Source organism: Halichoerus grypus, chromosome 3 (assembly GCF_964656455.1).
Source record: "Halichoerus grypus chromosome 3, mHalGry1.hap1.1, whole genome shotgun sequence".
Taxonomy (NCBI): domain Eukaryota; kingdom Metazoa; phylum Chordata; class Mammalia; order Carnivora; family Phocidae; genus Halichoerus; species Halichoerus grypus.
In genome coordinates this window covers 51,279,778-51,307,639 of record NC_135714.1, presented here as the reverse complement: position 1 = coordinate 51,307,639, position 27,862 = coordinate 51,279,778, and the positions used below count along the sequence as shown (strand labels likewise).

At 32.6% G+C, this 27,862-nt stretch overlaps 1 protein-coding gene across 1 annotated transcript in view; it reads left to right on the top strand.

Annotated features, from left to right (window-relative positions):
• Positions 1–27,862, top strand: part of TECRL (trans-2,3-enoyl-CoA reductase like) — a 113,791-nt gene that overhangs the window by 19,989 nt on the left and 65,940 nt on the right. The window contains exon 2 of the mRNA XM_078068182.1: positions 6,805–6,856. Coding sequence (XP_077924308.1) covers positions 6,805–6,856 — 52 coding nt within the window. The remainder of the gene's footprint in view (positions 1–6,804; positions 6,857–27,862) is intronic.

The following is a 27,862-nucleotide window of genomic DNA, read 5'->3' as shown; positions in this document are numbered from 1 at the left end:
CTGCTAGCAGTATTCTTAATGGTTTTCAATGCTATTTCTCCATTCCATATTAATTTAAATCAAAAATGAGATAAATGATTTAATTACAACATTACACTAGGAGAAAACAGACTTCGGTGATGAAAAATGATAATCTATATCAAAGTAATAGATGAAAGAATAGCAAATAATATATATCAAGCATTGAAATTGATCTAAGTTCTAGGTCTCAATAACATTCAGTTTCTTTAAGGTCCATCGTAGCTGTTTAGGACACCTTATGTCCAGAAGAGAAGTGGTAGGACTCCTTAACTGTATTTAATAATAACATTTTGTTTAGACTTAAAATTGTCTGCATTGGGATCATAAATTATATGGTTGTACAAAAGTACACTCTAGAAGCCTATGTCCTTCAAAACTACTTTAGAAAGAAATTGATAAAAGTTATTTTTCCAGAAATGCTAGCTGTACAAGGGGGAAAAGAATGCTGCTGTGCCTCGTAGTTACCACTTTTGTACCATGAGGGACAGAGGCTGAGCTGTCTGCCATATTCACTGAAAAAGAAATTTTGATTATTATTTACAGTCACAATTTTATGGACACTCTACATGACATGTTCGTGATAGAAGTAATTTTATAATTCATGTAAAAAATAGTTGATCTCATATGGAATTATTGAATATTGTATATTACATTCCTCAAGCTAATATAACACTGTATGTTACTAACTAGAATTAAAATAAAAACTAAAAAAAAAGGAATAACAAAAAGATAAAGAAACTGAAAAAAAAGAGCCAATCTTATATTTATTTAACATCTGATGATCTGACCATTTTTATTTCTCTCATGTGCCCAAGAAGTTAATGTCTTGGTCAAAGATGGAAAGCATACACTTTATGTGAAGGAGGAAAACTGAATTGTATTTCATATCCTATCTCCCCATCCCCCCACATGCTAAAGGAACTCATATTTTCCAACTACTATGATACTACAATAATGTTTAAAATATATAACATAAAACCTATCTATATATCTATATCTATCCATCAAGAGGATGGCTACATAGATGAGGACATGGTGTGTGTGTATTTTGAAATGTAAGGGATAGAGGGCCAAATATTTGATGATCAGAAAGGTAAACCCCGTTGAACATTGTGCTGTTTATTAAGAATTTTTGGCAGGTCCTCACACAGGAGATTGGTAAAATTAAACTTGCCTACTTCTTTGAAGTAACTTGTTTTGTGCTATAAAATGAAGGTGAGAAGCATGCATTTATTTCCTGAGGGAAGCTTTCAGAACCTAATCTAATTCACCATCTTTTCTTTTTTTAACTTCTGCTAGAAATAAGCAATGTTCTGTGTGATGTCTGCTTCTTCAGTGTAGATCCTAGAGTGAGGAAAATGTGCAGTAGATCCATAAGCCGCTCTGTGATATACATGTAGTGTGTGTGAAAAATAAGCGTGTATTGTTTTGAACCACATTTATGACACAACCTATTTTGAGAAGTGCATTCAATGAAACTTGAATTAAAATGATTAAATCTTGTTTAAAAAGATAATTTAAATGATAAAAATCATTTCATGATTTTGTCAGTTCATTACTAAAGATTCTTTTATCATTAAAATAACTTACAACAAAGAGAAAAATAGAGAAACAGTTTCATATCTCATTGTCATTTTTTTCCTCTTCTACTTAAAACTGTAAGGCAGGACTACATCAACTTAAAAAAAGAAAAAATCTGCACAGCAAAGGAAATCATCAACAAAATGAAAAAGCAACCTATGAATGGGAGAAAATATTTGCAAACCACATATCCACTAAGGGGTTTATTTACAAAATATACAAGGAACTCATACCACTCAAAGCAAAAGAACAAATAATCCAATTTAAAAATGGGCAAAGGAGCTTAAAATAGGTATTTTTTCCTAAGAAAGCATACATATGCTCAACAGACATGAAAAGATGCTCACCATCACTAATTATCAGGAAAATGCAAATTAAAACCACAATGAGGTATCACCTTGCAACTGTTAACAATGGTAATCTTCCCAAAAAGACAAGTGTATCAAGTGTTGGCCAGGATGTAGAGTAAAGGGAACCCTGTATACTGTTGGTGGGAATGTAAATCAGTACCACCATTTTGGAAGATAGTATGAAGGTTCCTCAAGAAATTAAAAATAAAACTATCATAAAAAATAGGGGTCCCTGGGTGGCTCAGTGGGTGAAGCATCCGACTTTTGATTTCAGCTCAGGTCATGATCTCAGGGTTGTAACATTGAGCCCCACCTCAGACTAGCTGGGTGTGAAGCCTGCTTAAGATTCTCTCTCTCTCCCTCTCCCTCTGCCCCTCCCCACCCACTTGCACTATCTCTCTCTTTCAAAAAAATAAAATAAAATAAAATTGAATTAATTAAATTAATAAAAAATAGAGCTATCATATGATCCATTCATCCAATTTTGAGGTATATATCCAAAAGAAGTAAAATCAGTATCTCAAAGAAATATCTGTATCCCCATGTTTATTGCAGCAATGTTTACAAAAGCTAAAGTATGGAAACCACCTAAGTGTTTATTGAGAGTTGAATGAATAAAGAAAATTTGGTGTGTCTGTGTGTATAAAATGGAATATTATTCAGCAACCAGGAAAAGGAAATTTTGTGATTTATAATAACATGGATAAAACTGGAGGGCATTATGCTAAGTTAAATAAGTCACAGTGAGAAAGACAAATACAAAGACAAAGACAAAGCATGATATCACTTATATATGGAATTAAAAAAAAATGAATTCCTAGAAACAGAGAATAGAAAAGTGGTTTCCGGGGGCTGGGGGTGGGGGTAAAATAGTACAAAATTTCAGTTATAAGATGAATAAAGTCAGTGATTCTATTGTATAACCTGATGACTATAGCTTATAACACTGTGTTGTATGATTGAAATTTGCTAAGAGAGTAGAACTTAAATGTCCTCACCAAAGACAAAAAATGTGAGGTGATAGATGCGTTAATTAACTCAATGGGGGAAATTCTTTAACAAACAATGCATATGTATATCAAATCCTCACATAGCACAGTTTTAGTATCTTACCATTTAATTTGTCAATTATACCTCAATAAAGCTGAACAAATATATCATAAAAATATTTTTAGTTACGATCTGAAGATTACTTATTGTAAAATATCTGTTTACTCAGAATACTTCCTATCCATTCCGAGTAAAATATATGCAGTATATGCAAGTATGTATCCCATTTGCTAATGTAAAACCTTCCAATGGAAATTCTTAGAGGAATATTTTTCACTTTCCTGAATTAATCAATCTTAAAATATGATTCTCCAGGCTAGTACTCTTCCTTGTGTCCCAAAAACCAGGAACAAAAAGCTCATGCCAGTTAGCAAAACTGCACCAAATATTTTGCCTGTATGTGCGTGTGTGTATTTTCATGCCTCTGCATTTATTCATTTCTATTCAATTCATCTTTTATTCTGTTTTTCTGTGTCTTTACTGCGGGACACATTTCTTTTCTAAACAAAGTTTACTGACAATTTTTGGTGTGGTCATGGCAATTACTGTCAAATGAATTTCAAAGAGGTTGTTGTTTTTCCTTATCCCTTAATTTTCATTTCTTTAAACAGGATAAGCAGCATTCTGAAGACATCTGTTCATTTCAAGGAGTTCCTGAGAAAGTAGCTGAAATTTAGTTCTAAAAAGTAGCAAGAGTACAAAAAGAGTTTTACTGTGTAATATTGCAGTATCTGCATAGGCAGCAGATTCAAGCAGATCCTAGATTTCCATTGAATGTGAAAAGTTTTTTCAAAGTCTATCAATTTAAATTGTTGGATAAAGTAATAGTGACCCAAAACTCAATCACGATCAGTTGGAATTAGAAGTAAATTTTTGATTCAACTAACAAACACCATTTACCATGTCTATTTAACATTTTAAGATCAATTTCCTCTAATGAGAAAGAAACATTAATGAAGAGAATTTCAGGATTTCAGATGTCAGAATACTTATGTCTCCCATCTGCACAATTAATTGTGATTTATAAAAGTGAACAAATTATTGTGATGATAGTTTGTCTTTTTTAAGAGGTATTAAAACTGGCTAAAAAGTAAGTTATTATGAATAAACTTTCTGATGAAGCTACAGAGACATCGATTTTAGTAATCAGAAGTCTTACATACTCTGGTAATTATCATATTTTCCTCTCTTTGTGTTCTGAGTACAACAGAAGGGCTGGAGGAGTTGATCAAGCACAGTCTTGTGGCTAATTGAGCAATACTGTCTGAATCATTTAATAGTTAATTATTTTTTTTTCTTCTGTATTTGACTAAAATTGCTCCAGCTAGGGCAGTTCTCAAAGATTTATTCAAAATCAGCACTTTTCTAACATGTGAAAGTCAAATGTAATTTTTAAAAAGTAAATTAAAAACTTTGTTAAAAGCTTGCAATAACAACCCATTTCCACACGTAGGTTTCCTTCAGGAGAATATAACCTTAGTTTTGAAAATTTGCAAATTCAGAGAAAAAATGCATATATCAAATTAGGAGACTTTCTTTTATTTTTTATTTACTTTTTTTAGTTTTATTTTTTTATTATTATGTTATGTTAGTCACCATACATTACATCATTAGTTTTTGATGTAGTGTTCCATGATTCATTGTTTGCGTACAACACCCAGTGTTCCATGCAGAACATGCCCTCTTTAATACCCATCACCAGGCTAACCCGTCCCCCCACCCCCCTCCCCTCTAGAACCCTCAGTTTGTTTCTCAGAGTCCATAGTCTCTCATGGTTCATCTCCCCTTCCGATTTCCCCCCCTTCATTCTTCCCTTCCTGCTATCTTCTTCTTTCTTTTTTTTTTTTTTTTAACATATAATGTATTATTTGTTTCAGAGGTACAGGTCTGTGATTCAACAGTCTTAAACAATTCACAGCACTTTCTTTTAAATTATTCTAGGAAAACATAGCTTTTCCACAGAAATCTACTTGAGAAAGATTTTTCATACCTGATTTAAAAACTTCTGTTTTCACATGAATTTGCACTCACAGCTTTATTTTTTTGTTTCAACAGAAGTGACGTTAAACATTATTACATTTTATATGGTGCACTGGATGTTGAAACGCAGACTGCAATAACACCAGGTCTTTGTTCTCAAGGACTTCAGAGATGGTTGGAACAACTAGCATGTAAACACAAAATAATATGCCTTCATCAAGTGAGAGCTGAGCAACAGTGAACTCTAACGAGCTATTGATCATGAAAATTACTTGTTTTTCCAAATTAGATGGCCCTTGAAATGAGGGGTGGACAAATAATTGATACTCTAGAAAATAGTATATGGATTTTAGGCATCCTTATCAGAGAAAGCAACATATAAAATTTCTTTGTGTTTAAGTAGTGGTAAGATAAAACCAGAACAATGTTAAAGCACCATGTTTTAAAAAATATAATTCAAATATAAGAGTTAAATCATCAATATTAAAATGAAGTATAATATGTTCAAGTATATAAATATATATTACCCTATCTAAAAACTGTTTTATAAATATTTATAACCTCTTCCAAATAAGAGCAATGTTATGAAATATTTGAAATTTTCATACAGATTCTTTAAGGTTCTTCTGTTCTTTACAACACTACCCAAATGGGAATTAATATCATCATTCTGTGCTTCAATCTTAGAACTTTTTTATTTAGTAAACCATATTCATAGAAGAAATTAGAAAAAAAACATTCTATGAATAATGTAGCCCACCCTTGGTTATAGGTCTATTAATCAGAGAGAGGAATATGGTAAAATCAATGCATTCATTGTTATACTTTTAATATTTAATTAAATATTAAATATAATATAATAATGTTAATTAGAATTACCTGGGGTGTTTTTATATGCCATCCTTTATGCACTTTTATTATTCACTTCACTCTCTCAAAATAGCTGTAAGACTTTAGTGTAGCAATAAAATACATCATGAACACAATATTCTATATGTGTTTAGAGAAAGGAAATATATTTTCTTACATGGCCATGGATTTGTCCTTTGTTAAAGATCTTGAAGTATTGTTGAGTTTTTTCATAAGCCAATGAAAGGGACCAGAGGTAGAGAAAAATTTCAGTTAGCAAGTTTGATATGAACAAAGTCAGAGAGTCAAAAAAATGTTGTATTGGCTTGAGGTGTTTAAATAGAATTCTCATCCTCATACATTTTGCAATTCTGAAGAATCCATATACCTAACATGAATAAATACTAATAATATATCTAATTATATATCTAATATATCTAACATGAATTTTGATAGACTTACCATTTTGAGATGGGAATTTTAATAACATAACTAATTAGGGGGCTTGGATAGGATATTTTTTCAGATGATATTCTGTAGTAAACATTTTCCTCTTTTGCCCATATAAATCAACCTCATATACTGAAGCTTCTCTGTTACAAACTCTTTTACCTTCTGTCTATCTTGTATATTTATTCATATTTTAATTGGTAGTCTCACCAGTTTGGAAACCAGAAATTGAATATTATGGACAAAGAAGATTCAAAAATATATTTTTGAGGTGACCATTTAATAACCTCATATAATGACATCATTATTGCTACATACAAAAATAAAATTTTAGGAAAAGGCATACAGATGCAATATTTCAAGGTTGTCAAAGCAGTAATGAATAAAAAGTCAAACAAAACACACTGGTTATTTCATAATAATTTTATACTTTACTAAATTATGTTTTCTTCTTAAAAATATAGCAAACAAATAAATACTTTTTTAAAATAATTCTCTCTATATATTTTCTTTTCCTTTTCAGGTGGTGCAAACATCTACTATTCATGATGTTAAACAAAAATTCCACAAAGCATGTAAGTTTTATACATAATTTAGAATTTATGTTACAGTTTTCTCAAATTGGTTCAAATGTATCTGTAAGAATAAGTTCAATATTATGATGGAAAGAGTGTATGGAAATCATATTTTTACAGGAAACTCAGAAATAATGTGCTATATATCTATTGACTATATTTTCGTATCTAACTCTAATCCACAATTCTCTTAGTTTTTCACAAAATTATTTTGTCCTTCATATTTGAACAAGTATTTACTTATATGTAAGCAAAATATTAAGCAAAAACTTTACTCCATGTATTTATACTGGTCAAATATCTTTCACATAGAGATTTTTTTACAGCAAATTAAAACTATACTATTTAATTTTATTAGTAGCCAAATTTACCTCATTAAGAGGTGTCTTTGTTATTTACTTAGAAATATTTATATGAGGTTTATTTAAATTGGATTTTTATTTTACAATTTTACAATAACGTTTACTCATAACTTAAACATCATGAAAATGTCTATAATTACTAGGAAGCATTTTTTATAGACTTTAATTTTAAAGCAGTTTTAGATTCATAGCAAAACTAAGCAGAAAATACACAGAGTTCTTATATACCCTCTGCTTTCACACATGCACAGACTCTCCCACCAACATTTCACATTAGAGTAGTACAGTTGTTACAATTCATGAACCTACATTGACAAATCATTATTTCCCAAGGTCCATAGTTTACATCAGAGTTCATTCTTTGTGTTGTACATTGTATGGTTTTTGCTAGTGAGCATTTTCAATCTCTTGTATTTATTTGAACAATATTTCTTTTCTGAAAATCTTAAAGCTCGCAATTTAATGCATCAAACAGTTTAAAAATAAAGTAGGTAGAATTTTTAATAGGAACAGATAGCATATATAGTATGAAATATAATTATTTAAAATATGCTTAACCTGTTTAAAATTCTTTGGGAAGGTAGGTTCTAACATTTACCTCAAACACATGTAGGATTTAAATATGCAGAAATGAACCAGGAGGGATTATGGTAAGGAAAAGAGAAAAAAACAAGTGCAGAGATCTGTCATGGAATTGATTCTCTAACTTTTAGAATGAAAATAAATTTCCCTGTATATTTTTGCCAGTACTTTCTAAATTAGGGAGAACTTTTCCAAACTCCAAATTTGTGCCTCATCACATTACTTATGTTAACCATACTATCCTGATTATTTACACAAATATTTCCTGTTTATTTGCATACTAATGCAGTTGTTTGTGTTATTCCTATCTTCGCATAAAATATCGTTCTCAAACTAATAATTATTGTCATCTTTGGAAAGACTTAGGCTAAACTTATTTAATGAGGTCGTTTCAGAAAGTTTAGATTGTAGTAATAAGTGAGAAGACATTTGAAAATAATGCTTTTACTATAAAGTAGAAAGTTGCAAGAAAATGGTTGTATTTAAATTAATGACAATGTAATAAAAATATGATTTCTACTATTGTCTGAAAAAGAGGAAATGAATTAAGGGCTAATGCATGTGTAGAAGGAATGTGCAATTACCTTGATGTGTAAGTCTATGACTGCTTGTATGACAGTTTGCAATATATATATATAGATATACATAACAATTACAAGAAATCTTAAAAATTTTTGAGCCAGAAGTCCTATATGTGGTCTAGAGCCTATTTCTAATAATAAGTAGTTTGCAGAAAATCTTAGAAATGTCCAGTTTCTGAACTGGATAATTAAAAATAAGACGGGCATCTGGGTGGCTCAATCGGTTGAGCATTGGACTATTGGTTTCTGCTCAGGTTATGATCTCAGGGTTGTGGGATTGAGCCCAGGGTTGGACTCCGTGCTTAGCGTGGAGCTTACTTGGGAGTCTCTTCCTCTCTCTCTGCCCCTCAGGCTCTCTAAATAAATAAACAAACAAACAAATAAATAAATAAATAAAATGTAAAAAAAATGTGACAATAATGTGATTAGTTTTAAAAGCTATATCAAGACTTAATGATTTCTTTTTTTTAGACTTAGTGATTTCTTTTTTTTTTTTAGACTTAATGCTTTCTTTAGAGGATTTTTTTAAAGATTTTATTTATTTATTTGAGAGAGAAGGAAAGGACAAAAGAGGGGGGAGGGTAAGAGGGAGAGGCAGACTCCCCACTGATCAGGGAGCCCAATGAGGACCTCGATCCCGGGACTCCAGGATCATGACCCAAGTAAAAGGCAGTGGCTTAACCAAATGAACCACCCAGGTGCCCTAAACTTAATGATTTCTTGATGACTATTATTTTATTTATTTTCCTAGCCATATATCTAATCTTTAACAACTATATGTAAATTGTGATCTTTTCATTATTATAAAATGAGTGTTATTTTATGAAGTATACCCATCACTTAAAGAAAAATAATATTCAAATAATTGTATTTATTATACCATATTTTATGTGGACAACATGAAAAAATGCTCAATATCACTAATCATGAAGGAAATGCAAATTAATACCACAATGAGGTATCATTTCACATCTCTCAGAATGGTTATTTTCAAAAAGACAAGAAAGAAAATGTGTTGGTGAAGATGTGGGAAAAGGGAATCCTTGTGCACTGTTGGTGGAAATGTAAATTGGTACAGCCACTGTGGAAAACAGCATGGAGATTCTGTAAAATATTAAAAATAGAACTGCCATATGATCCAACAATTCCACTTGTGGGTATTTAACCAAATAAAATCAAAACACTAATTCAAAAAATGAATGCATCCCTTATGTTTATGAGAGCGTTATTTACAATAACCAAGATATGAAAGCATAAGTGTCCACCTAAGTGTCCATCAATAGATGATGGATAAAAAGATATGGTACACACACAGACACACACACACACATGCTGGAATATTACTCAGCCATAAAAAAGAATATCTGTTTGTAACAACATAGATAGAACTAGAGAGTATTATGTTAAGCGAAATAAGGAAGAGGGAGACAAATATCATATGACTTTACTTACATACGGACTCTTAAAACCAAAACAAATGAATCAACAAATGAAAACAGAAAGAGACTCACAAATACAGAAAACAAACTAATGATTGCCTGAGGGTAGGGGAATAGGGAGATGGATAAAATAGGTGAAAGATATTAAGAAGTACAATCATCCATTTATGAAATAAATAACACATGGGAATGTGGTATACAGCATAGGAAATATACTCAATATAAAAACGTTGTATGGTGACAGATAGTAACTTATTGAGGTGATCATTTCATAATATATGTAGGTGTTGAGTCAGTATATTGTACACCTGAAAATCGTGTATTATGTGTAAATTACACTTTAATAAAAAATATAGTATTCAGGCAATTTTTGTCCATTATACTTTATCTCAAAAACTTACTGGTATTTCAGTTTTACAAAGCACAAAAACATTTTTTTGCTATATTACATTACAGAGAATTTTCTGTAAGTCAATTAAATTGGACATTATGTTTAATGTATCTACCAAATAATAAAAGGCAAGGATAAAGTGCTAACACTAACAATTTTACAATGGTAAAAATGAAACAAAACAAAATTATATGTTGATTGCTTTAATATTTTATGTTGATGTTTAGCATATTTAACACACAATAGCATTGGATATCTTGTTGAATTTCATAAATATATTCAAATAATAGTAATCTTATATATGTAACTACAATTGTTAGATTTTTTACAAACTTATTTCTTTACTTTCTGACACAGAATAAATTTTTTTATTACAATACTTCTGATGCTGTTTATTTGCAAGCCCTGCAGTTATAATAAGAATTGTTAATCTTGTAAAGAAAGAAACAGAGTCATCAGAAGACTGGGTTTCCTGGAGGGAGAGTTCTCCTTACCTGTCTTTCATCTCTATTCTTTGTTCTCTTAGGTGTTTTGACTGATCTTGATTTCTGGTCTCCCTACTATTTCTCTTTGTGTCAGCTTTACATTTTTCTTAGTTCTATTTTTGAATTTTCTTTACTGTGATTTTCTTGCCCTGTAAAATGACTATCTTACCCTCTTCCAGGGTTTATAAATTTTAGTTCACTTTTGTTATAAGAGTCATCTTTGGGGCGCCTGGGTGGCTCAGTCGTTAAGTGTCTGCCTTCGGCTCAGGTCATGGTTCCAGGATCCTGGGACTGAGCCCCGCATCAGGCTCTCTGCTCAGCGGGAAGCCTGCTTCTCCCTCTCTCACTCCCCCTTCTTGTGTTCCCTCTCTCGCTGTGTCTCTCTCTGTCAAATAAAAAAATAAAAATTAAAAAAAAAAAAGAGTCATCTTTTAGATTACCCTGGTGATACCATGGCAACCAGACTGGTGAAGAAATAGAATGGGAAGGAAACCACAATTAAAATATTAGTTGTTAAAATAAGAGGGAAATAGCAATGGTTTCATGAAAAAGAGATTCTAATAAAACTTTAAATTATACATATGCACACATATACACTTTCATCTATTTATCGTCTTCTCATTTTTAATCATCAAAAATTTATGAAATGCCTCAGCTGCAATACTCTCCTAGTCTTTCTGTACCTCCACACATGTCTTTATTCACACTTGTGATGATTGTTCTTGCTTGTATTTTGAAGCCTCTCCTAGAAAGTCTCAGAGACCATGCTCACGGCCCTATAAGTCATGCTCTGTTTACTCTCATTTTCTCATAAAGGTTGTGCAGAAGAATTAAACCTTGTTAAAGTGAAGCTGAAAAATTAAGAATCCTAGAAATCTAGGTGACACTGTGACTAAAACTATGTGAATATTTTCTAAGATTTCAAGGGATTAAAAAAAATCCATGTTAAAAAACAAACTTGGGGCACCTGGGTGGCTCAGATGGTTAAGCATCTGCCTTTGGCTCAGGTCATGATCCCGGGGTCCTAGGTGGAGTCCCACATTGGGCTCCCTGATCAGCGGGGAGTCTGCTTCTCACTCTACCCCTCCTCCCTGCTCATGATCTATCTCTGTCTTGCTCCCTGTCAAATAAATAAAATCTTAAAAACAAAACAAAACAAAAAACAACTCTATTACATATTCAAGCTGAGTAGCATTACCTTATTTCATGTTACTTAAATCAATAACTATTCCATGATTTCTTTATTTTAAATTTAAGTTAATTATCTTTTGGTGTACAATATGACTTTATTAGAATAATAGCTAATATTTTTAGAACATAATAGAACTTATAAAAAGCCAGGGCCAACTGTGTATATACTAATTTAAATCTGTAATGATATATTCCATTTTGTGGATTTAATCAATCAACAATCAAAATGTTTGCCAGAATAACAAGTAAATTATAGTGGAAAAATTCTGCCCAAATGTTACAAGTTATTTTGTTATGCTTTATCATACTCAAAAGTATTTAGATTCTTATAATCTAGACCTCCTTAGAAAAGCAATGGATGAATAGCATGGATAAAATAGAAGTTATATTAATAAAAAGAATTTAAAGATTTTTTAAAGCAAATGTCTAGTGAATATATTCTTTCAGAACTCTGTCATTACTTGTTTTAGGGGGGAAGCCAAGGAATCTAAAGCAGAGATTAGACAATACTTTTGCTGTACAAAGTTGTATAAAGGTAGGATTTCATCTAAATAGTTTAAAAAAAACACCTTTTTTTTCAAATCTTTAAAAACTTTTACTGGTTTTGTAGCTAAAAGTGATTTGCAATCACAACAAGATAAGGTGCTCTGAATACCATTACCATTTCATGCATAATCTCTAAAAAGAACTAGCCTTCAACCACTTACTATGAATGACGACTTCTGTGATTGTTTGGTGGACGTAAATACCATAGTTATAATTAAAATGGATGATAGGAAAAACTCTCTAAAGATCAAGGGAAGCCATTTTATATTTCTTCCTAAGTTAACAGGACTGTGTATAAACTTCATTTAAACCAAAAGGCTGATTAATGGCCCACCAAGCATACCTTGTACACTTGCTTTTTAAATTAGTAGCCTAAAGGAAAACCGTCTTGTCCATAAGATATCAATCAATGCTCCTACTGCCTGCATCCCTTAACACTAAAATTTGTGATTTCTGCGTATATGCTAATCTATAATCCTTTGAGATTTTACAAGAAGTACAAAATATATAACCCTATAAAAACTCTTCATTTTCCAGAGCACTTTCTTCCCTGTGAAGAGCATGTTTCCTGGGCAACTATCCTAACTTAGGCTCAAATAAAACTCTCTTTAAAAAAATTTATTTATTTTATATATATATATTATAAATAAATATAATATATATATAATAAAATAAATAATAAATAAATATAAATATAAATAAATAAATATAATAAAATAATATAATCTATATTAATTTTTACTTAAATTCTAGTTAGTGAACATACTGTGCAATATTGGCTTCAGGAGAATTCAATGATTCATCACCTACATGCAACACCCAGTGCTGATCAAAAGTGCCCCTTTTAATACCCATCACCCATCTAACCCATCCCTCATTGCCTTCCTTCCATCAACCCACAGTTTGTTCTCTATCTTTAAGAGTCTCATGGTTTGTTTCTCCCTCTCTGTTCATATGTTTTGTTTCTTAAATTCCACATATGAGTGAAATCATATGGTATCTATCTTTCTCTGACTTTTTTCATTTAGCATAGCACACCCTACCTCCATCCACCTTGTTGCAAATGGCAAGATTTCATTCTTTTTGAGGGATGAGTAATATTCCATTTTATATATATATATACCACATCTTCTTTAGCCCACCTGGTGGACATTTGGGCTCTTTCCAAAGTTTGGCTATTGTTGATAATGCTGCTATAAACATCAGGGTGCATGTACCCTTTCAAATCTGTATTTTTGTATCCTTTGGATTAAAAACCTAGTAGTGCAATTGCTGGGTCATACAGTAGCTCTTTTTTTAACTTTTTGAGGAACCTCCATACTGTTTTCCAGAGTGCCTACACAGTTTGCATTCCCACCAACAGTGTTAAGATCATTCACATTTCTCCACATCCTCGCCAACATCTGTTGTTTCTTGTGTTGTTAATTTTAGTCATTCTGACAGGTGTGAGGTGGTATCTTATCATGGTTTTAATTTGTACTTCCTTGATGATGAGTGATGTTGAGCATTTTTCATGTGTCTATTAGCCATCTGGATGTCTTCTGAAAAATGTGTATTCATATCTTCTGCCCATTTCTTAACTGGATTATTATTTTTTTGGGCGTTGAGTTTGGTAAATTCTTTGTAGATTTTGGACACCAACCCTTTATCAGATATGCCTTTCGCAAATATCTGCTCCCATTCTCTATGTTGCCTGTTAGTTTTGTTGATTGTTTCCTTTGTTGTGCTGAGCTTTTTATTTTGATAAAGTCCCAATAGTTCACCTTTACTTTTGTTTCCTTTCCCTCCAGAGACTTACCTAGTAAGAAGTTGCTCCAGCCAAGGTCAAAGAGGTTGCTCTCTGTGTTGTCCTCTAGGATTTTGATGGTTTCCTGTCTCACATTTAGGTCTTTAATCAATTTTGAATTTATTTTTGTATGTAGTCTAGTTTCATTCTTCTGCATGTGGCTGTCCAGTTTTCCCAAAACCATTTGTTGAAGAGACTTTTTCCATTGGGTATTCTTTCCTGATCTGTCAGAAGATTAGTTCTGGTATGGATTGAATTAAATGTGTAGATTGCTTTGGATAGGATAGACATTTTAACAATGTTTTTCCAATCCCTGAGCATGGAATGTTTTTCCATTTTTTTGTGTCCCTTCAATTTCTTTCATAAGTGTCCTATAGTTTTCAGAGTACAGATCTTTTACCTCTTTGGTTAGGTTTATTCTTAGTATCTTATGGTCTGTGGTTCAATTCCAAATAGAATCAATTGCTTGATTTCTTTTTCTGCTGCTTCATTATCGGTGTATAGAAATACAACAGATTTCTGTACATTGATTTTATATCCTGTGACTTTGTTAAACTCATGTATTAGTTCTAGCAATTTTTGGTGGAGACTTTCAGGCTTTCTATATAGAGTATCATGTCCTCTACAAATAGTGAAAGTTTGACTTCTTCCTTGATGATTTGGATGTCTTTTATTTCTTTTTGTTGTCTGACTGCTAAGGCTAAGACTTCCAGTACTGTGTTAAATATAGCGGTGAGAGTGGACATCCCTGTCTTGTTCCTGACCATAAGGGAAAAGCGCTCTGTTTTTCTCCATTGAGGATGATATTAGCTTTTGGTCTTTCACATATGACCTTTATGATATTGAGGTATATTCCATCTGTCCCTACTTTGTTGAGGGTTTTTTATCAAGAATGGATGTTGTATTTTGTCAAATGCTTTTTCTGCATCTACTGAGATGATCATATGGTTCTTATCCTTTCTTTAGTAATGTGGCATATCATGTTGATTGATTCGTGAATATTGAACCAGCCATGCAGACCAAGAATAAATCCCACTTGACCATGGTGAATAATTCTTTTAATGTACTGTTGGATTTGATTTGCTAGTATCTTGTTGAGAATTTTTGCATCCATGTTCATCATTGGTATTTGCCTGTAATTCTCCTTTTTAATGGGGTCTTTGTCTGGTTTTGGAATCAAGGTAATGCTGGTCTCATAGAAGGAGTTTGGAAGTTTTCCTTCCATTTCTATTTTTTTGAACAGTTGGAGAATAGGTATTAACTCTTCTTTAAATGTCTGGTAAAATTTCCCTGGGAAGCCATCTCACCCAGGACTTTTGTTGGGAGAGTTTTGATTACTGATTCCATTTCTTTGCTGGTTATGGGTCTGTTCAAATTTTCTATTTCTTCCTGTTTGTGTTTTAGTAGTTTGTATGTTTCTAGGAATTTATCTATTTCTTCCAGATGGCCCAGTTTGTTGGCATATAATTTTTCATAATTTTCTCTTAAAATTGTTTGTATTTCTGTCATGTTGGTTGTGATCTCTCCTCTTCCATTTGTGATTTTATTTATTTGGGTCCTTCCTCTTTTCTTTTTGATAAGTCTGGCTAGGGATTTATTCATTTTATTAATTCTTTTGAAGAACCAGCTCTTAGTTTTGTTATTCTGTTCTACTGTTCTTTGTTTCTATATCATTTATTCTGCTGTAATTTTTATTTAAAATTCTCTTATGTTTAGAGACTCTAAAAGGTTTGTTCATCCACAAATCCACAGTTTTAAAGTTGGGTGAGATATAAAATCCAATGAACATTTGAAGAATACTGAATGAGATTCAATCTTTATGTAGTAACAAATCACATAACATTTACTAAATGTTTTTCAAGTTACATCAGTATTTATATTTTCAAAGCTTATATCAAAGTTTGTATATAATTGATGAGATTAACTATGCAAGATTTTGATTAATGTGAGCATTTGTACCAAACACTTGATGAATAATTTCTTTCTAGATAATTCCTCATAAATATTTTGGATCCTTATTTGACACTAAAATTTGAATACTTGTTTTTTTTAGAAAATTATACATAGTAAATGCTTTTTAGTGTTTCTAGATCATGTTTCTTTTTAAATTATCAAAATAAATTAGGATGCTGTGATGTTTTTATTTATAATAAGAAATGTATGTTTGGTTTTCATCCTAGTTTCTGGCACAGAGCTCCTAAAAACCTTGGAATATCCTAAGTAATGACAGCAACAAAGGTCTTTTATTGTTAATGAGGTAAATTTTGGACTACACCTAAGAATGGGGGCTTGTTGCCAGGAGGTTTGGAACTTTCAGTCTCACCCCCAGGCCTCTGGGGAGGGGAACGGTCTAAAGTTTGAATCAATTGTCAACAGCCAACAAGACTGGATTCAGAGAGCTTCTGGAGAATATGTGGAGATTCAGGGAGTATGGTTTTTTTTCAGACAAAGCATGGAAACTCTGAGGCATTTCTCCATCCTTGCTGTATTCATCTCTTCCACCTGACTGTTCCTGAGTTATATCCTTTCATAATAAACTTGTCATCTAATAAGTAAAATATTTCTCTGAGTTCTGTTAGAAGCTCTTGCAAATTAATGATACCTGAGGAAGGGGTCTTGGGAAACTTTGTTTTATAGGAGGTTGGTCAGAAGCACAGGTGACAACCTGGGCTTGCAACTGGTGTCTGAAGTAATGGAAAAGCAGTTTTGTAGGACTGAACTCTTAACCTGTGGAATCTGCTGGTACTTCCAGGTAGATAGTGTCAGAATTTAGTTAAATTGTAGGACACCATGGTGGTGTCCCAAGCATAGGTTGTAATGGAAGAACACCCTCCTCCCTCCCACCCCCGACACACACTTGTTAAAATTGGGTGCAAAACCCAAAATAGATGCTGTAAGCCAAAAAAGTCAGAAATAATACCACCATGAAATTAGGATGATATTCCATGGAATCTTTCTACTCATCAATTTTTTATGGACTAGTAACATATATGTCAAAATTGATAAACAGTTGTGTTTAAGAAAATTAGAGGAAACCATGAAGGGCAAGGAAAATGAAAAGAAAAGCTCTTTCCTTGTGATGTTTATCTTGTTATTGTTTTCTCTTCTTTCCCCAAATCTAGGTGTGTCAATTATTAGTATCCTTGTGCTCTTCAAGCATTATACCTCAAAAACATAACTCTGTTAGCTTCCATTACCATCCCTGGGCTGCAGAAATTCATTTATTTCTTTTTTTTTATTAACATATAATATATTATTTGTTTCAGGAGTACAGGTCTGTGATTCATCAGTCTTACACAATTAACAGTGCTCACCATAGCACATACCCTCCCCAATGTGCATCACCCAGCCACCCCATCCCTCCCACCCCCCTCCACTCAACAATCCAGTTTGTTTCCTGAGATTAAGAGTCTGTTATGGTGTGTCTCCCTCTCTGGTTTCATCTTGTTTCATTTTTCCCTCCCTTCCCCTATGATCCTCTGTCTTTTTGGAAAATCTACTTCTAAAACCTATAAGATTTTTTCTCCGCATAACTGTTCCTTGATACTTAAAACCTCTAATTCTCCTTCAAATGAATTTCTTTTTGTTAAATTTCATACTTTCTGCCAATCATTATAGCATCACTATTTTTTGTTTCTTGGATATTTGAATTGCTTTAAAAAATTATTTATTAAGTTTAAATTGTCACTTAGGCAGAGTATCCCTATTCCTTCACCCTGATGTTTGCTCATGTCTCTTTACATTTCTTGGAATAATCTATCTTTATAAAATTCACTAAATTATCAAGATATAAATGCCTTTTTGTTCTTGATGAGAATCCCTGATTTTTCTTAATTATACTCTCATTTTTTTTAAATTGAAAGATTATAGCTGATATCAAAGTTGAGCTTTTGCTATCAAATATTGTGCCTCATATATTTGTATGTCTTATTCTAGTTCCCTTGCATTAACATTCATAATAAGGAAAATAAATATAGCTAACTTTTATCAAATAGTCACTCTTTGTTATGAATATCCTAAGATATTTCTGTTCAGCAAATATTTAAAACTACTTACAACAACTTTATGATCATCTAGTAGTATTTTACTTTTCCTTTTACAGATGAAATTCTTTGAAAAAGATTAGATAACTTGCTCAGTGTCACATAGCTAATAAGTGGCAGAGCTGGAATTCAAACTCAGGGAATATGACTCTGTAAGCTGCACTCAAACCACTAATCTCCATTGCCTCTATTTTACTGAGTCATATTTTTAAATTATTTTTTAGGCAGAAATTCAAATAATACCTGTGTATTTTACTTCAGAAATGCTATCATTAGTCCTCATTAACATATAGAGAATGAACTTGAAAGTTAGTTTTAGAAATTATGTAATGAATTATATTGCTATAAGTCTATGCATAGTTCCCAATTGGTTATAAAGATTGAAATCCCTGTCTAATGTCACCTGGTGCCATGTAAGATCAACAGTTAAATTAAAAACAACACTTAATACAAATAAGAGGAATGAATGCAAATATGGTTTGAAATTGCCAATGGAATTTTCTCCTGTGAGACTGATCTAAGAATTAGTAATATATGAACTGAAGTAAAAAGTGAATGACAGTCAATTGAAGTATAATTCATGCACTCATTCTGTGTCATAAAGGAATTTTCTGAAAGACAAACCAAGTCATTTTACTCATGACCTGTGTTATCTATTAGTTGGTAACACCATACAAAGTTTCAATGATGTTTATAATTTATTGGACTACTTGTCTCTGAGTTCCCAGAGAGAGCCTGGGATGGGGCAATGGTGGAAAGGGAGAGAGAAGCAAGAAAAGGCAATGGAATTAGCAAACCAATTGCAGTTTCAGACCCATAAAGGGATGTATAATTTATTGTGACAGTTGAAATGCATATAATTCTTTGCCAAAAGGCCAGGGGGACATAAACAATGATAAACTTTGAAAGGTTCAAGGAGAATAACTCAAAGCAAAGATAACACAGTGGAAAGATTTATGACATATAGTATAGAATAATGAGTATCCTCTAGGCAATCTGAAAGGAGCCTTCTGGACAAGGCTGTAGAATTCCCTGATCTCTCTGTGAAAGAAGCTAGAAAAATGATAAATGTAACCAAGGGAAGAAGTGGCAGAATGTTTTTCTTTAAAAAGCTCTCCACTGCTAACTCTAGAAGTAGCTAATATTCTTTCTATAATAGTTTCCTCAGCAACAGAAATTATGAGTCTTATCAAGAATTTAGATAAATATATGGAACAAGTTGGCAGGTTATTCACTTAGGTTACATTTTGTGAAAGCTATGGGGATTAAGTGGCTATTTCCCTTCTAGAAATCTAATCACCCCACAATCCAGTAAGACCCTTCAATAGTGGGCAAAAATCTCACCAGTTTTTTCATATTACAATTAGATTTCAAGATTGAGATAAATTAATAAATCCTGTTAATATTGATGTTCTGGTCATTGAAAAAATTCTAATGAATGTGCCAACTGACGCAAAAAAGTAGACTATATGGGTCTCCCTGAGCTAGAAATAGCAAAAGAGATCTGTTAGTTAACCACATCCTTGATGAACCTCATGCAAAATATTTCAGGAAAAGAGTGAATTTTTATGAGTCATATTTAAGCCATTTAAAATTTAATCAGATTTTCAAAACATCTCTTCTTTGCTAAGCATACTGTATACATCATTATAACAATTTTATTCCACAGATTGCTTTCTTCAATAAAGAAAGAATCATTACAATTTGAAGCCAAATAATATTTGGTAATCTAAAAAATTTTGTTTCACAGGAAATTTTTTATAAGTTTCCACATGAGGGGCGCCTGGGTGGCTCAGTCGTTAAGCGTCTGCCTTCGGCTCAGGTCATGATTCCAGGTCCTGGGATCGAGCCCCACATCGGGCTCCCTGCTCGGCGGGAAGCCTGCTTCTCCCTCTCCCACTCCCCCTGCTTGTGTTCCCTCTCTCGCTGTGTCTCTCTCTCTGTCAAATAAATAAATAAAATCTTTAAAAAAAAAAAAAAAAGTTTCCACATGATTATCTCACAAAATAATAGTTTATTTTTTTTTTTGTCTTTTTAATTGTATCTTTAAGAAAATCTCTTTTTTTTTGTTTTTTGCTACTTGAGTAACAAAAATTATTTAATTCCATTTAATTCAACAAATACTCATTAATCAAGTTAAATTATCAGGTACTATGCTATACTACTATAGATGAATATTCATAGTCTAACCATCAAGACTTTGTGGCATACTGAAACACATGTGCCTACGCAAGCATACACACAAATTGAATGATTTTCCAGAATTGCTTAATGTTGAATTCATTAGTTAAAAATAATTAAAATTTTATTTTACATTAATGTTAGTAAATTTTATTCTGTGTGGTGTCGCAGATGCTCTCTTGATTCTTAAAAGGAGTTGACAGGATATATCCAACTTTCTTTTTCTTAAGTATATTTCAAAATAGTTAACTTATATATGTTGAGAGATGTATATACATAGAGAGAAATGTCAAATATTTTTTTTTTAAGATTTTATTTATTTATTTGACAGAGAGAGACACAGCGAGAGAGGGAACACAAGAAGGGGGACTGGGAGAGGGAGAAGCAGGCTTCCCGTGGAGCAGGGAGCCCGATGTGGGGCTCTATCCCAGGACCCTGGGATCATGACCTGAGCTGAAGGGATCACGAACTCAGCTTAACAACTGAGCCACACAGGGGCCCCAAGAAATGTCAAATCTTAAAAAACAAACAAACAAAAAAAAGGTAATGCTGGAAGAAGATTGCTTCCCTAATTTTGAAATTTTATTTTTTTAATTTAATTTTATTTTATTATGTTATGTTACATAATGTAACATGTAGGTTAGATGTATGTTAGTCACCATACAATACATCTTTAGTTTTTGATGTGGTGATCCATGGTTCATTGTTTTCGTATAACATCCAGTGCTCCATGCAGTATGTGCCCTCCTTAATACCCATCACTGGGCTAACCCATCCCCCGACCCCCCTCCCCTCTAAAACCCTCAGTTTGTTTCTTGAAGTCCATAATTTCTCATGGTTCATCTCCCCCTCCGATTTCCAACCCCCTTCATTTTTCCCTCTCTTCTCCTAATGTCCTCCAGGCTAGTCCTTATGTTCCACAAATAAGTGAAACCATATGATAATTGACTTTCTCTGCTTGACTTATTTCACTCAGCATAATCTCCTCCAGTCCCACCCATGTTGATGCAAAAGTTGGGCATTCATGCTTTCTGATGGCTGAGTAGTATTCCATTGTATATATGGACCATGTCTTCTTTATCCACTCATCTGTTGAAGGGCATCTCAGCTTTCCACAGTTTGGCTATTGCAGACATTGCTGTTATGAATACTGGGGTGTATATGGCTCTTCTTTTCACTACATCTGTGTCTTTGGGGTAAATACCCAGTAGTATAATTGCTGGGTCATAGGGTAGCTCTATTTTTAATTTTTGAGGAACCTCCACACTGTTTTCCAGAGTGGCTGTACCAACTTGCATTCCCACCAACAGTGTAAGGGGGTTCCCACTTCTCCACAACCTCTCCAGCATTTGTTGTTTCTTGCCTTGTCAATTTTTGCCATTCTAACTGGTGTAAGGTGGTATCTCAATGTGGTTTTGATTTGGATTTCCCTGATGGCTAATGGTGATGAACATTTTTTCATGTGTCTGTTAGCCATTTGTATGTCTTCTTTGGAGAAGTGTCTGTTCATGTCTTCTGCCCATTTTTTGACTTGATTATTTGTTTTTTGGGTGTTGAGTTTGAGAAGTTCTTTATAGATCTTGGAAATCAGCACTTTGTCTATAGTGTCATTTGCAAATATTTTCTCCCATTCTGTGGGTTGCCTTTTTGTTTTGTTGACTGTTTCCTTTGCTGTGCAGAGCTTTTTATCTTGATGAAGTCCCAAAAGTTCATTTTTGCTTTTGCTTCAGTAGCCTTTGGAGATGTATCTTGGAAGAAGTTGCTGTGGCCAATGTCGAAGAGGTTACTGCCTATGTTACCCTCTAGGATTTTGATGGATTCTTGTCTCACATTGAAGTCTTTCATCCATTTTGAGTTTATCTTTGTGTATGGTGTTAAAGAATGGTTGAGTTTCATTCTTCTGTATACAGCTGTCCAATTTTCCCAACACCATTTATTGAAGAGACTGTCTCTTTTCCATTGCATATTTTTCCTGCTTTGTTGAAGATTATTTGACCATAGAGTTGAGAGTCCATATTTGGGCTCTCTATTCTGTTCCATTGGTCTATATGTCTGTTTTTGTGCCAGTACCATGATGTCTTGGTGATCACTGCTTTGTAATATAGCTTGAAATCAGGCAACGTGATGCCCCCAACTTTGTTTTTCTTTTTCAACATTTTCTTGGTGATTCGGGGTCTTTTCTGATTCCATACAAATTTTAGGATTGTTTGTTCCAGCAATTTGAAAAATGTCATTGGAATTTTGATCGGGATGGCACTGAAGACATAGATTGCTCTGGGTAGCATAGACATTTTAATAATGTTTATTCTTCCGATCCATGAGCATGGACTGTTTTTCCATCTTTTTGTGTCTTCTTCAATTTCTTTCATGAGTGTTTTGTAGTTCCTAGTGTATAGATCCTTCACCTCTTTGGTTAGGTTTATTCCGAGGTATCTTATGGTTTTTGGTGCTATTGTAAATGGAATCGATTCTCTAATTTTCTCTTTCTACAGTTGCATTGTTAGTGTATAAGAAAGCAACTGATTTCTGTGCATTGATTTTGTATCTTGCCACATTACTGAATTGCTGTATGAGTTCTAGTAATTTGGGGGTGGAGTCTTTTGGGTTTTCCACATAAAGTATCATGTCATCTTAAAAGAGAGAGTTTGACTTCTTTGCCAATTTGAATACCTTTTATTTCTTTTTGTTGTCTGATTGTTGTTGCTAGGACTTCTAGTACTATGTTGAACAATAGTGGTCAGAGTGGGCATCCATGACGTGTTCCTGATCTTAAGGGAAAGGCTCTCTGCTTCTCCCCATTGAGGATGATATTTGCTGTGGGTTTTTCATAGATGGATTTTATGAACTTCAGGAATGTTCCCTCTATCCCTGTACTCTGAAGAGTTTTAATCAGGAAAGGATGATGTATTTTATCAAATACTTTTTAGGCATCAATCGAGAGGATCATATGTTTCTTCTCTCTCCTCTTATTAATGTGTTCTATTACATTGATTGATTTGCAAATGTTGAACCACACTTGCATCCCCAGGATAAATCCCACTTAATCGTGGTGGATGATCCTTTTAATGTATTGTTGGATTCTATTAGCTAGGATTTTGTTGAGAATTTTGGAATCCATATTCATCAGGGATATTGGTCTGAAATTCTCCTTTTTGATAGGGTCTTTTCCTGGTTTGAGGATTAAGGTAATGCTGGCTGAGCCTTCAGGATCTTAATTTTGAAACCCTAAAATTAACAAGTCAGGAAATGACAGATATTGGCGGGGATGCAGAAAAAGGGGAACCCTCCTACACTGTTGCTGGGAATGCAAGCTGGTGCAGTCACTCTGGAAAACAGTATGGAGATTCCTCAAAAAGTTGAAAATAGAGCTACGTTATGACCCAGCAATTGCACTATTGGGTATTTACCCCAAAAACACAAATGTAGAGATCTGAAGGGGTACGTGCACCCTGATGTTTATAGCATCAATGTCCACAATAGCCAAACTACGGAAAGAGCCAACATGTCCATCGACAGATGAATGGATAAAGAAGATGTGGTATATTTATATACAATGGAATATTATGCAGCCATCAAAAGGAATGAAATCTTGCCATTTGCAACAACTGGACGGAACTGGAGGGTATTATGCTGAGCAAAATAAGTCAATCAGAGAAAGACATGTATCATATGACTTCACTGATATGAGGAATTCTTAATCTCAGGAAACAAACTGAGGGTTGCTGGAGTGGTGGGGGGTGGGAAGGATGGGGTGGCTGAGTGATAGACATTGGGGAGGGTATGTGCTATGGTGAGCACTGTGAATTGTGTAAGACTGTTGAATCACAGACCTGTACCTCTGAAACAAATACTACATTATATGTTAAAAAAAAAAAATGAAGAAGATAGCAGGAAGGGAAAAATGAAGAGGGGGAAATCAGAGGGGGAGATGAACCATGAGAGACTATGGACTCTGAGAAACAAACTGAGGGTTCTATAGGAGAGGGGGGTGGGGGGATGGGTTAACCTGGTGATGGGTATTAAAGAGGGCATGTACTGAATGGAAAAAAAAAATTTAGAGAGATTGATGATTAATTTGCTCTTAAGTGGCAAGTTGTGATTAAAAAAAAAGGAACTAAGGAATGTATCATCCACCAACATGATATTAAGAGCTGCATACGTTTTGAGGTAGTATTTTGAAAAGAAACTACTATCAAATCTATTCCATTATAGTATATATAGGTACTGAAATCACAAAGTGTAATAACATAATGTTCAAAACATGTTTTTTTATGATATCTCATTAATGTTTTCTATTATGAAATTATGCTAATGATATATAGAATAATACAATTTTGTTTTCTCTGTCATCTTAACTAAGTAAAAGGCCCTTGTTAAAAGTACTTCTCTTAACTTTCTTACTTAAGCCAATATTTTCTTTGTGGCTTCAGTTCAAATCATAGTATAAACCACTGGCACATATTAATGTACCAAGTATTGAAAATAGACTTCTCACTGTGACTACTGTAAAATACTGGTCAAATTTACATTGCTGTATACTTAATGTCATCAGCAACTCATATAAGTGTCAAAAATTCAATTTACCTATGTGATGTATTATTGTTTTCAGAATCTTAGGAGACTAAATTGTTAGGAAGGGATGTCCATTTTGCCAGTCAAGTTTCATGTAATACAACTGTCATAGCTAATAGAATTCTTAAAGTGCATGAGGTATGATCCTGTCTGTAAGTTGTTTCATCTCTCATTATGGCACATTTAAACCTGTGAATTGCTGAGCAATGTCAGGGTTATTTTGATTCATCTTTAATGACATGCTGATATTCCCAAAGACAGATATTATTAAATAATTTTGTTTTATAATATCCAAAAGTCAAAATGGTTGGGATAGCAGTATTTGAACTTGAACAAGTGACTATATTATAGATTCACCAAATATTAGAAGAGATGTCTTATCTATAGCAAATGATTGATTTCAAATTTATATTTGAATATGTGACTGTGTGAGGAAATTTAAATTCAAAGAAAATAGATATATGAACAGTGAAATATCTGGACTGGTTATTATACTTTTTTAAGGGGATGTTCTCAATAATACAAAACCAGAAAGCACAGAGTACTATGGCCACTGGTATGAAGTCAAAGATTATCTTGCAAACTTTAATGAAAAAGCAATGTTCTTTTTGTTGTTTTCTTTTTTTTTTTCTTTTCTTTTCTCTGTTTGTTTTTAATTTTTTTCTACGTTTTTGGTTAAATTTCAATCATTAGCAGGCTTATGGACATAATGTTTGGTGAGTAATATAAAAAAGCAAGGGAGCCTCTTAAGACATAGTCCTAACAGCATTAGTCCTCTCTTTCTGAGATTTTGTTCCTTAAGGAAATTTTCAGAAAGACATGGAATGCATCACAGGGAGATTCTATGTAAACAATCTAAAAACAAGAAAATGACCTTTTAAAAGCTTTATTAATGATACTTCATTATTACAAGAAAATCTCTAAAATAGGTTATTTGTTCTTATATATTTTGTCATCTATCTAGCTGAATAAAAATATCTTTCATTTTTCACATTTCATAAAATAAGTCATAGTCAAAGTTACTTAGATTTATTACAAATCTTTTGAAAATATAAATAATCTCATTGTTAAATTCAGAAGTGCTAAAATGTATCACAATAGTTTCTATAATCCCAAAAGATATTAATGTACAAATGTCTTTTGTTCTTTTCTATTTTTTTTTTTAAGATTTTATTTATTTATCTGAGCGAGAGGGAGAGCATGAGTCAGGGGAGAGGAAGAGGGAAAAGAGTCTCCCTGATGAGCAGGGAGCTCTACGCAGGGCTTGATCCCAGGACCCTGGGTTTATGACCTGAGCCGAAGGCAGATGCCTAACTGACTGAACTACCTAGGTGACACACAAATGTCTCATTTTCATGTATGATTTTTTTTGTTTGATGTATATGTATTTTGTTGGCAAAGCATCAGATTCAATAAATGAGATTATTTTTGCAAGATAACAATAGCTTCACCTTACACTATAATAAAATAGTGAACATACAAGATAAATTTCCAAAAATACAAAAACTCACAAAGAATATTATTAACATCTTTACTAAAGGCTAGAGATACTTCTCTATGACTATATATGCAATTTCACATATCTTACACATTGTTCTCTAATAGCTTTTCCTATCAACATATTTTCTAGATATATTTTTTTGTAAATATATATTGATCATCACTGGAGATATACTTTTGCTTGGATGGTTGATAGACATTTTTTGAATACACATTCTAATTGTTCTATAATAAAGAAATATTATGCTTATTTACTCAAAAATGTTTGTTGAATGTTGAAAAATATTTATTAAACATTTAACATGTACCATGCATCAAGATACTGACCAGAATAATTCATGTTTGTGAACTTCTTTAGGTGTATTTGTAAAAATAATAACAGAAAAAAAAAAAACATACTATTATAAAAAAAGCTCATTTGAAATCCTAACATGTATTGCCAAATTTTCTCTCCTAGTTTATAAACTTAAAGGAGTACTTTAGAGTCTTTCCTTCCTGTCCTCAATGGCATTGGATATTAACAAGTTAATAAGTTTTGATAATTGATATGTGGAAAAAATCATTTAACATTAGATACCATTTATTGAGTCACTGGTGAATTATTTTTTTTCTTATTTGAGATTTTAATATATTTTTTTCTGGAAATTGTCTATTCATGCTCTTCACCCATATCTTTATCTACTTGGATGTTTTTGCTGTCTTAATAAAATAGAAGACCTTTATGAGTTAGTTTATAGGACATAGACACTTTTTCCCATTTTAGTTAGAAAAAAACATTTTTATAAATTCAAATTAATCAATTATTTTATGTTTTCTATTTTGTGTAGCCTATTTAGAAGTATTATTTTCATCTTCTAATCTTTAAAGATACTGATTTATGCTTTATTCTCGTACTTGTAAGTCATAGTTTTATTTTTCACATAACTTTAAAAAAATATCTGTAATTTATCCTGGTATGGGCGATAGAGTACCAAATTCTCACCATTTTAATTATATTTTACTTTTAGGACTTTAAATTCTAATCATATATTATTATTAGTGAATTTATATAGCTATTTTCTCTTTTTCATATTTATTTTTATTATTTTCTTCAGTTTTTTACAAAAAAATATCTAAATGCTTGGGAATTATTTCTATGTTACTTATTCGGTATCATGATTTCTCCATTCTTTCATTGATAACTTTGGTTAGATAACTGCTTGATATCTCTTTCATGTATTGTTTAGGGTCCATAAGCTCAAATTACAAACATATTCAGGGACATGATATTTTGTATATATTATAATCCAAACATTTCTATATTATCATTATATTTCATTTTCCAGTAATTACCAAATCTAGCCCTGC